This window comes from Sorex araneus, chromosome X, assembly GCF_027595985.1.
Source record: "Sorex araneus isolate mSorAra2 chromosome X, mSorAra2.pri, whole genome shotgun sequence".
In the NCBI taxonomy this organism is placed as follows: domain Eukaryota; kingdom Metazoa; phylum Chordata; class Mammalia; order Eulipotyphla; family Soricidae; genus Sorex; species Sorex araneus.
In genome coordinates this window covers 192,983,236-192,995,635 of record NC_073313.1, presented here as the reverse complement: position 1 = coordinate 192,995,635, position 12,400 = coordinate 192,983,236, and the positions used below count along the sequence as shown (strand labels likewise).

Here is a 12,400-nt window from a genome sequence, read left to right as displayed (position 1 = left end):
CCCCACAATCCACTTGACCATTCAGTACATGATTACCTTGAATTCAAGTCCCAATCAATCTCTCCCATTAGAAAGACTCAGCTAATTCCTTAGGAAGAACTTCCCCCAAAGGTTACAGTTATGGGAGTCCAATGGTAGCCTCTAGTTTCTCTCCAGCTTCTACATAACAAGAACACGTGAAAGTCTCCATTTGGGGGGAGGGGAGGAGAGAGAGAGGTCTAGGACCACACTTGTCTGCCTGACTCCCCACAGTAACACAGTTGGGACTCTGGGACTCTGGCCACAGTCTCTGCCAATACCCCTCTCCTCAGCAAACCTCGCGCGCCAGAGGCTGCTGCCAAAGGGGCAGCCACAGCGTGAAATCAAAGCCAGTTCTCTTAGGGCCCAAACACTCAGACATGCAACCTGTTGTTTCAGCCCCGGGGAATCCAAACATGCCTGGTACCTCCAACAGGATTCCTACTGATATCCCTCTTCCCTTGACCCTTCAGCACATACCGTTCGGTTTTATCACTTTGTGATGACTGAGCGGATTAAGACTACAAGACTATTACATGGCATTCCAATGAAATGACTGCAAAAAAAGCTCGAGAACGATACTGATGTAGGAATAAGGTTCCAAGTGTCTCCGAGTTTCAGCTCCAAAGTAGGTAACATAGACACCTCACTTACTCTATTAGCTCTGAGTCTGTTTCCAACACAATTAAGCAGTGTTAAAACTGACCACAGCTTTAAAGGCTTGGATGACATCAGCAAAAAACCAGCTTCCTTTGCTTCCCAAGCTGTGGAGGCCACTAAGAGACTGCAGGGGATGAGCCGTGAACTCCAGAACTTAATTCCATGCCCTGTGTTCCTTCAGCAGCAGAGCAGATGGCCAGGACTACATTCTACTTCTCACATTTGCCCAACAGTAGATTCTCAGATATTACCAGTAAGAGAACCTGTCTGTTTATATATTTAACAACAAGCAATTTAAAAATCCTAAATACCATTCATGTCTCCAGAAAAAAAAACAGCAGTAAACAATTAATTTCATGGGGCAATATTCCGTCCACTAACATCACTACAATTCAATTTATTATACACTTATAGCCTGTACATGCAGAGTCTCACATCTGAGTGAGAAGATTCATAACATCTCAGAAAACTACTGCAGGAAAGAGTTTGTTTTGGTGGGATGGTGGGGAGTGGAGAGGGTCGAGAGAGAAGGAGAGAAGTATCTGTTGAAAATTATGGATTAAACTGTCAAAATACATGCTATTAAGTCTAGGGTAGTTACTAGAATGTCCAAAAATTTAGGCAATTGTGTTTGTTGGTTTCTTAGAAAAGTAAACTCAGTGATCCACTCTGAAAGTATTTACAAAGGGGATAGGGTTTGGCGGAACTAGTCATAAAGACCCAGTAACTTCTAGATGATATAAGATATCACTTTTCATTGTACTGGATGGTTTTCTTGATAAAGGAAAACAAGTGCCCATATCCTAAATTTTGATATCAATAACCTAACAACAACAATTAAAATCAACCTGATTGCAGCAAATATTTTCAAAGAACTCTCTATAGCAAAAACTATCTCTAATCCTAGTCAATTTTTTCCCATCATCTTTGTCCAAAAACAATTCACTGAACAAACAACTATATTCCTTATAATATGTTCCGTGACAGACAAGTCTGGTAACCTTAGCACCTGGTTTCCATCCTCTCAGCCCTGGAGGCCGGGTCTCTGGGGCAGTTCTGAACACAGCCTGCCTGCCATTGCTGTGCCTGCCTGTCCTTACGCTGCCTCCTGTACCAGAACACTTTCTGAACTTTCAAATGGAAATTTAGAGTCTGGGGAGGTGGTTAGAGTGCATACTTTCCAAGTCTGGCTTTGATTCTTGCTACTACTGGAAGTAACTCCCAAACACCTAACAGGGAGTAGCTCCCAAGCACACCAGGTGCAGGCCCCAAACAAACACAGTGCAATCTACTGATGTGTACACACACACACACACACACACACACACACACACATGTACTTTTAGAATATTTCAGTCTTTCACAGATTTTTTTTTTTCCTCCCCTAGGGGAGTGATGTCACACACCTAGTGGTACTCAGGGATCACATGAGGTCCTGGATAATCTCCTCATCAGCCACCCTCCAGATCTCAATGGCTGCTCCTCCCAGACAGGAGTATAAAATGAGGCCCCCATAGCCATGCCACCACACCATGCTGTTTTCACTCAGGGTTCCCCGGGGGGGGGGGGGGGGGGGCAGGTGAGAACTGTCCCCGCCCCAAGGGACGCAGCTCTGGCAGCCGACCTCTACTACCCAATTGCCGTCACGCTTCAGGCTGTTTTCCAGACCCCGTGACACATTATAAGACACTTCCTACCCATTTTCCATAATTAGCACATTTTGATGGAGTTCAGACAGTAGGCAACACACCATAGAGAATATATATATTGGAGAGCCCGGCAAGCTACCAAGAGTATCCTGCCCACATGGGCAGAGCCTGGCAAGCTACCCGTGGCATATTCGATATGCCAAAAACAGTAACAATAAGTCTCATTCCTCTGACCCTGAAAGAGCCTCCAATCGTTGGGAAAGATGAGTAAGGAGAGGCTACTAAAATCTCAAGGCTGGGAGGAATAGAGATGTGACTGGTGCCTGCTCGAGTAAATCGACGAACAACAGGATGACAGTAATTCAGTGATGAGTTCCTGGAGATTGAGTCCACAATGGCTCTGGACAAGATAGCACTCTACCCACTATACTATCACTCCATCCCTACATCATATTTTTATGCTTTTCACTCTGAGTCTTGCTTCCTGACTGGTTTGTAGTAACTTACCTCTGAGTCATTTGATGACAGACAGTGCTGCCTTTTCCCCACTTTTCCACTCACAACTCTTGCTCAGGAATTTTTCATGTGACCCACGTATATAAGTATATAAAACAGGTATATGATACAACATTTACTGATTGTAAATCGTAGTGATTTTTATTTTAAAACAAGATTTTTAGGGTTGGCAAGCTAGTCCAGGGCTTAGGGCACATGTCTTATATGCTGCTGAACTCAGTTTGCTCCCTCGAACCTCATGGTCTCTACAAGCCCTTCCTCTCTCCAGGAGTAACCTGTTAAGAGTCAAGAGTATGCCCTGAGAACCTCTGAATGCAGCCTCAAAACCCTAAGTCAAAAAGAGCCCTTTAAGATGCTTGGAGAGTTCGCCCCTTGGGATGGGAGATGTGTGCTGAAAGTAGACACAGACCGAATATGATGGCCACTTAATATCTGCTTTGCAAACCACAACACCCCAAAAGAGAGAGAGAGAGAGAGAGAGAGAGAGAGAGAGAGAGAGAGAGAGAGAGAGAGAGAGAGAGAGAGCAAAAGGGAATGCGCCTGCCACAGAGTTGGGGGGTGGGGGTGGGATACTGGGATCACTGGTAGTGGAGAATGGGCACTGGTGAGGGATGAGGACTCCATCAGTGTATGACTGAAACATAAGCACGAAAGTTTGTAAGTCTGTAACTATACCTCACGGTGATACATTAAAAAAATTTTTTTTAAAAAAGCCCTTTTAGGGCTAGGCAGATACATAGCATAGTGGTCGCTGCAGAATGTGTCCTGATGGTCTCTTGTACCCCAGCACCCGAGCAGTACCACATCCTCGGGCTACTGCTCTGAACTTGAGGCCTGGTTAGCAAGAATCACCTGGGTGGTCTATGAACACAAGGACTGCTTGGGAGCCAACCTTCCCCAGGTTAAAGTAAAATAAAGCAAGTGTTTAAGATTTTTCATGACCCCCACATTCAGCTGCGTGATCCCATATTGGATTGAAATCCACAGTTTAAGAAACTATGCCTGGTATAACCCGAATCTTATTCTTTTCAATGTATTTGAAAAACCCTGCCATTTTCTCTTAATTAAGGTTCTACTTTAAAGGTAGAATAGTGGGGCTAAAGGTCAATTCCCAGGTCAATTCCCAGCATCCCATATGGTCCCCCAAGCACCGCCGGAAGAAATTCCTGAGTGTAGACCAGCACTAACCCTTGAGCATCGGTGACCCCAAAGCAAAAAGAAAATAATAATAATAAATAAAGGTAGAATGGTGGGCGATAAGAAATCTACCAGAACCCTAGTCTGTTAAGTTACTATGAGGAAAGGCATTTGCCCATTTCCTTCCCAAATATGCTTTCAGTTTATGAAATACGCAACACAGGTGAAATGAGCAAATCCATTAAGTGATTTGATGCTCAAACTCAGAGGCAAAAATCCTTCCATTCCACAGGAAGCCTAACTCCTGTGCCTGTAGAGCAGCTAATGAGTGAGCACAGCGGAAAGCAGAGAGCCCTGCTCTGCAATCACTGCAGTCTCCTGGAAAAGCCCCGCTCACACCTACTGTCGCATTACCAGGCAGGAAACCACAGAAAAGAACGTCAAGCAGAAAACAGAACCCCCAAATGGGGTGCCTTTGACACTGGTAAATTAATGTATTGAGGCGTTCCCTAATTTTAAAAAATCTTCATTATATTGAAATCAAGTTGCCTCTTTTGTTGCAGTCGATAAAGCTATCGCACTCTGGGATAATATAAATGAACCATTCATTACAACTAGGTAAAAATGGTCTAAAATTCAGTGGGTGCAATATTGTGCAAGGGTGATGGGAAGACGCAGAAGCCTGAGGGAGATGCACAGCTCAGTGTGTACAGCTCTCCCCCCGCCCCCCACACACACACGCAAGCTCCCCGGCCAACATGTCACATCCCTCTTTTGGAACAAGGCCATCACACTTCCTTTAAAAGCAAATTAAGAGCTGTGTTGCAGAACTTTTCCATTAGAGCCTCTTATTTATCAGCTGCCTCAGAGTTCCATTGTAAAAAGCACCACCAACAACCAGAGTGGCTGACCACATCCTGAAGCAGCAGTATAAATTACAGAAAAAACCCTTTGATGTAGGAAGAAGGAACCTGGCTCCATGAGTCATTAGTGGCAGAGGGAATTATGTAGGGCTACTTTGGTTGTAAAGAACAAGTTTCTTTTCTAAATTCAACCCTAGAGCACTGGCTGCAGAAATGTAGCCCCTAGAAGCTGGCAGGACAGCTGCTCTGCAGAGGTCCTTCCCCTGCCCACCCCAAATCACTCTCTGTTGGACACGTAACTGGCTGGTCAACAAACCACAGTCTCAGGTCTGTTCTTTCTCATCTCTAGGCAGCAGCTGCCCCCTCTTCCTGAGACTGGAAGGAAGATCTTCCAGTTATCACTGTCTTGACTGAGAAATCTCACTTCCACTGTTTATTTTAAGTTCTAGAACCCTTATAAGTGAATTCTAAAACAACTGGAGCTCCCATCAATGATAAAGCTGATTTGAAAATTACAAAAAGGGCACCCAGAGTACAGTGGGTGAGGCACTTGCCTTGCATGTGACTAACCTGGGTTTGAATCCCTGGCACCCCATATTGCCTCCCAAGACTACCAGAAATAAGTGACCCCTATATAAGTGACCCCTAAGCAGAGAGACAGGAGTAAACTCTGAGTACCATTAGGTATCCCTTCCCCCAATGATAAAGGATAAAAATGGTACTTTAAGTGACAGAGTGATAGTACAGTGGGTAGGGTGTTTGCCCTGCACGCGGCCTATCCAGGTTCTATCCCCAGGACGTCTTACGGTCTCCCTAGCTTGCCAGGAGTGATCCCTGAGTGCAGAGCCAGAAGCAAGCCCTGAGCAATGCTGGGTGTGGCCTCCAAATTAAAATAAGTAAATAGTAATTTTAAAAATCTGTAAGATAGAATGAGTAAATCCCCTGGGCTGCTATTAACAAATTCACTGTAACAATGATGTATGGTGACCAAGATGTCATAAGAAGTCATGATTCTGTTTAGGTTTCAAATACAAGAAAACCAAGGAAAGAATTTTTAAAAATCATTTCTTCCTTCTACACAGTTAGAATTAGAGTTAGAATCCTAATTTTAAAGAGTCTTAGAGTGGACGGTTCACAGACAGACCACGAGCCCAGACCTGCGTCTATAGCTGGTGAGCAGAGACCTAGCACAATGACAGGCCTGAGCCATGCTCACAGACCAGGCTTGTGTCTCAATTCAATTCCCAGCTGAAGAGAGAACCCAGCGTACTCAGACCCAGACACAAAACCCTGCCAGGGAGAGGTGTAGCCTTACCTGCGACAGAGTTGGGCCGTGGCATGATTAGCGAGCTGGAGCTCTGAGAATAAGGGACCGGACCATCTCCAGCAGAGCCTTCGGCTTTGGGCAGCGTGCTCTCTGCAGGCCCCGCAGGCTCCTCTTCTGCCACTGGGGAGCAATTATCCGCCCTGCGATCATGAAGCACTCCCTTCTGGACCCCGAGCCTTAGGCTTCCGTCTTTATTCCATTCCAAACTGGAGCCACTCCGGTCATCATTTTCGGATGAACTTGTAATTGTGGCTGAAATGAGAGACCAAAATACTTTACCGAAGGCCAGGCTGTGCTGGTGGAGTGGGGAGTTAGCGCACACCTCCCCCCCCTCCCATGATCAATGGAAAGTTTCCCGTCCCACAGAGATTTTTATCAAAGTATGTTTCATACAATGTATTTTGGTAAATTAGAGGAATGCTGCTTATCAGGGGAAATAAACTGCTAAATCATTCTATAAGGAAGGGAGGTGGAAACCTCTGATAAGAAGATAATGAAAAAGTTGTCTAAAACTTTGAGAGTTAACAGCAAATCGATGTAATCTAGAGATAAAGCACTCACTCTCTTTAACAAGGATTAATCGCTCACGGAAGAATTCCTATGTCATTTAATGACCTTGGGTATTTATATATTTTCCAAATCACCAACATTTGTGTACAGAGGGAGGGGACAGAGCTTGGTAAATGCAGAAAAGAAGAAAATCCATTAAAACGAAAATACAGTTATAAAGTAAAATTTTTACTCTTTAGAATTAAAGTTTATTACATCAGTTCAAAGCAATTCAAAGAGGTTGACTTGACTTTACTCCTTTTGCCGCATAAAATGGAAAACCTTCATGTAACAAGCATAGAAAACATACCATGATGGGAAGGCATGCTTGCTTGTCAAATTAGTATTTAGCCGGTATGGAAAAAAATTCTTGGCAAAAGAGGACAAATATGAAGAAGGAGAGAAAAGTATTTACCTATATAGCTTTCATAAGCAAAGCCTCTTCTAAGCTTAAAGATGCTGTGTAATACATGAGCCCCTTTTAACCACATGTCACTGTGGCACTAACATGGCTTGTGTCCTTCAGAAGGGGACAGGCTTTCTGTGTTCCCCTTTTAGATTCCAGTAACCCAGACCCTTTTCAAGAGACTCATCTGGGAGTGGACTGTGTCTGAGTTGCTTCAACCCTATCATGCAGATACCCCGTTTATCACCAGGTTAAGGAATTAGCTTCAATAGAATCGTTTATCTAGGATCAAAGACTCTGAGCAAGGGCTGTTTTACTTATTTTTTCTTTACTACTGTTCTTTAAGGTTTAGAAACAAAGATGACACAATTTCCTTACTGTGACTGTGACTAGAGAGCATTCTGTCACAATTCTAAGTCAGCCTCTGCTCCTCCTGCTCCACTCTGCTCTGTCTTAAAAAGCCTCCAACACAACTAATCTCATCATTTCCTGAAAATGCAGTGTCTGGCACATCCAAAGTTCTCAATCAGGGTCTGCCTTTTGAATGAATCAGTAAATGAACAAAGCTGGACTCCCCCTGTGGCCAGAGACAGGGCACCAATCTCAATGGGGCTGTTAATGCACTGCTGGCATTATGTCCCCACCAAAGGCGATGCTCAGGGCTTGGGAAGTGGCTCCAGTGCTTTGCATTCTGGAGAACCAAGTTTGCTCCTCAGCACCATATGGCTTCCCAGCCGTCCCACCCCACTCCCAGCACTATCAGAAACTGCCTCCAAGCACTGTTGGGTGTGTGCTCCCACCGAAAAATAAAAGTTTACGTCAACTTGAAACCTTTCAGCTGTCTGTCATTACTCCCAGTTTTATCAGACACGTCCGATTAGTCAGAGGATGCCGCCACCTTCTCCAGCCATCTATTTGAAGCCAATCACAGCACTCACTGTCTTTATTTTATTGGCTCGCTCACATGAGCACAACACTTTCATCCTAGAAATGCCAATGGTGGTGGTAATAGCAGCAGCAAATATTTACTATATGCCAGGGACTCCACTGAGTGCTTCACAGGTAATGCTATATAACTTATTAATGAAATTACTGCTTATTAATGATAAGTAACTACAAATGGCAACCGTTAATAACTTGTCATAGTGCTATAAGCCTTCATTTGTAAGTCCAGTGCTTGGCATTCAGAATGGTTTTCCCAGAGAAATGTAGTAATTAGTGAGGTTCTTATACCCAATATGTAAGTTACAGGCAAAGTTTCCCAAAAGGTGGGGATGATTTGGTTTGATTGTTCTTGCTAATTCTACTCAGAGATAGATACAATTTGAAGGTGAAAAATAAAGAGCAGCTTTCTTCACTGGCCAGTGCCATGCAATTCAGAACCAAAGCCCCAAGGGTCTGAAAGATAACCCAGACCTTAGCAGAAGGACCAGGAAAACGACTCTGACTGCACCAAAGAGAGAACCATAGGCTCCTGAGGAAGTGGCCAGGCCAGAGACAGAAAGGCCAGGGCTCCAGGCAGAGGCTGAGGACCCAGCCGTAGTGTGCAGCCACAAGTGCTCATGCTTGTAAAGGTGAAATATCAGGACCTGGCAAGTTGGCAGGGCAGGAAGACTGCCTGTTGCAGGAATCAGAGCTGGGAAGAGAAGTGTAAGACAGAACTGCAATTTCCAAAGCAGGGTTCTTGAATTTATGTTTGCATAATGTTTGTCCACAATCAACAGGGTCCTGAGAGGCAGGCAGGAAAGAAGCTCTGAAGCCATGAGCCCTCCCTCAAAGATACCCACTCCACACTGTCCCTCCCCGGGAACCAATGCCAGACACAGCCTCAACAATGGCCTGAAGCCCAGGTAACATACTTTCATCTTGGCTCAGGTCTGATTAAGCCCCATAGCAGATCCAATAGGGCAGATAAAGGCCCAACAAGTTCAGTTTCTCTACACAACTAAGAGGTACAATGCATTCCAATGTCTCCAAGAAAAGGAACACAGTTCTCACAACAAATGATAGACTATGCAAAAATACCTATTCTTCTTCCAGGCTAACAGAAATTAAAATTCCTAATAAAGTCATTGACCTAGTTACCTTAAAATTAAGAGAACATGCATTCATGCGCACACACATGCACATGTGCACACACATATATGAGCAACATTTCAGCATTTTTAACTATGACATTTTTCAGAAAAGCTTTTTCTAAAGAAGTGTCACTGACATTTTCCAGAGAATGGATGATAATGATTTGATTTGGGGCCCTCACTGGACAGTGCTCAGGAGCTATTCCCTGCTCAGGAGATCAAGCCTGGGGCTCCCTCATAGAAGCATACTTTTCAGCTTGGTCCCATCTCTTTAGTCCCTAGACTGAATTTTATTAAATCATTTTAAAACTTAGTTTCCCAACAGCTCACAATTGTAGTTATCTTATTCCTTCAGCCTGTCTAGATGCCAATTTTTATATATTAGTGAGGTCTCAACCACTATTCCAACAAGCAGAGTCCTGTAAAATTAGTGATTTATCAGCTCTGGAGTTGTATCATGCTGTGAATTAGGCTATGTCTCATAAATATCAAATTACAGTTAATATATTCATCAATTCTCATATGCCACATATGACTATGTAGTCTAAAATTTTAGCCAGGAACTATATTTATCTCCCTCTCACTAATAACACATTTAACCAGATCTATTCTATTAGAGTGACACTACTTCTAAAGCACTTTTCGAAATTTCTTCGGAAATATACATGATCATTCCAACTGTGGGAAGAGGTGGACAAGCTGAGAAACATACTTTATATCAACCGTGTTTTAAAAATATGAAAACAGTTTCAGGAGAAACTGATCTCTCATTCGTTCCTCCCCAGTGGTGCCACTCTCCCCCAACTCTCATTCTGGTCTTATTATATTTAATATCAGTTCTTTTATTTTATGTCAGTGTGCCAAAACAAAAAACAAAAAACAAAAAAAAAACCTTTGGTACTGCCCAGATGACAGAACCATACCTAACACATGCAAGGCCCTGTGGCCTAATCCCCGCCACTGCCTGTCTCCCCCAGCCCAGGGATGTTGGGGTGGTTCTGGGGAAACTCAAGCACTAGACAGCCAGGCAGAAAATCACCTGGAGTGTTCACCCATCCAACCCCAGAAACACTGGGTATGGCTCATATATTAAAAAATTCCATGGCCAAAGAGAACTCACGAGGTTGAATACTCATGCTTTGCATGAGGGAGCCCCAGGTTTGATCCCCAGCACTACATGGTCCCCTAAGCTCTGTGTGTGTGTATGTGTGTGTGTGGGGGGGGGGGGGTGGGAGAAGAAAAATTCAATTATGAGCCCAGACCCTAATACAAAGCCTGGTAAGGTCTAAATTTGAAGGTTTATAAAAATCTTAAAAAAAAAAAAAAACAAAAAAACAGAAAAGAAAACTTAGGTGCCAGAGAGAAAGTACAGTGGGCAAGGTGCTTGCTTTGCACACAGCCAACCTGGGTTTGCTCCAATGGGTGTGGGCACCACCCTCATCCCCCCAAAAGGAAAATAAAATAACTATAGGATTAATCCAGAATAATTTAAGAACAAAGAGTTCCGATACCAAATGTACACCACACAGATAGAGGAGGGTGGTCTATGAACAGTGGAAAAAACAGAGGTAAAAGGTGACAGCTTGAATGTAAACCTTGGCATCCCTCGTTCTGAGGATCTACAGATGAATCTCTCCAGGCCCACTGCTAGAAACAGGCACATTTTGGCTTTAGCCTATAAACACCACTGCATACATTTGGCATAAGTTCTTTTTGCACTTGGCACCAGGAAGCATATGAAAAAAACACATTATCCACTTCTAAGCAAAATGAAGAAAATCTCATGAACCTAACTTCACTGTTTTTCTTTTTTTTAATTTTCTTTTCCCAGCTTCAGTTAAAGAGAAAAATCCTGATTTATTAAATGTCTATTTGTGAGCATCAAATCCACCTAGGAATGAACGGGGTATTCAAAAAAATAAAATAAAGGGCCCTCAGAAAATAACAGTGACAGACACAGTACCGGCACCCTGCTTCCTGTGTATGGTCCCGCTTTCAGTCCTAATCACATCAATTCACTGAATATTCCTCAAAGTCCTGTGGATGGAGGGCAGGAGGAGAGGGGGACCACTAACACCTAAGTCTGCTGTGTTTCCCAGTGGGGCACCCTACCATAGTGGAAATATTTAAGCACCCCTCTCCCATATTTAAATATGTGCAGTATTCATCTCCACCTCACACCTGGAGGCAAGCATCAGTCTATGCAATGGACATGGACTGACACGTACTGACCACAGAGATGGATCAATGGTTTCAATTGCCTTCTGCCTGTGAATTGGCGGACAAGAATCTGCTGCTCTAAATTATTATAATAGAAACCATACACAAAAACACAGTTTTGGAGAATTTTTTTTAAACCCTGAAACCGGAACTTCTCTAGAACACCCCAAGGCAGACTGCCCAACTTTCACTCTCCAACTTTCAAAGCCCAGGTCTTCCAGAAAGAGACTCCTTTGTCCTGCCCCAGGCTGTGGGGGGACCAGTTACAGGGACATATATAAAGTGTCTCACTTGTCACAAGTGCTCAAGAACATCTCCCTCCTCCCCACTCCCCGTGGACAAATGTAGAAAATGAAAGCAGTGTTAAACAACTCCCTCAAACATTTTTTCCCCCAATTTCTATATTCATTTTAATGCCTGACAGGAAGAGTTTAAAAGTTAAAACACTGAACCGATAAATTAAAGATCAAACAGGAAAGAAACATAATGGCTGCATATAAAAGTGGGAGATGGGAAGAAGTGAATCAAAAAGTAAAATTCAACAACTGCAGCTACCTCTGTCCCTGAGCTGCCTGAGGAGAGCCCATTAACCGGTTTGAAAAGGAAAGCAAAGGCACGTGAGGTGAGCGGTGCAGGCGAGATCAAAGGAAGCAGTCAGGGCGGCAGCAAGCTCTGCCCGGGCCCCTCCACCTGACAGGAGGTTCGCTCCTCTCCCGGGCACTCACGTCCACACGGCTTGGCCTGCCACAGGGTGTTCTGCGCTTCCCCAAGTGGCAAATGGAGAGACTTCATGGATGAAACCAGCCTGCAGGAAACCTCCTGACCAGAAATTCCAGACTCTGCTTCTCCCTCCGCCCAGCAGCAAACTAACAAACCACAGGGCGACGGGGCAGAGGCTCACCTGGAGTGACTGCTGAGCTCCCCCCGTCAGCAAGGGGAAGGCTCCAGGAAGGCACTCAAGCGCGCTGCCCTCGCCT

At 44.2% G+C, this 12,400-nt stretch overlaps 1 protein-coding gene across 4 annotated transcripts in view; it reads right to left on the bottom strand.

The window, feature by feature from the left end:
• The window catches only part of TANC1 (tetratricopeptide repeat, ankyrin repeat and coiled-coil containing 1), a 246,711-nt gene that overhangs the window by 61,941 nt on the left and 172,370 nt on the right, over window positions 1-12,400 (bottom strand). For all 4 annotated transcript variants that reach the window (XM_055120531.1, XM_055120528.1, XM_055120530.1 and 1 more), the window contains one exon: window positions 6,159-6,422. In XM_055120531.1, the coding sequence (XP_054976506.1) occupies window positions 6,159-6,422 (264 nt within the window). The remainder of the gene's footprint in view (window positions 1-6,158; window positions 6,423-12,400) is intronic.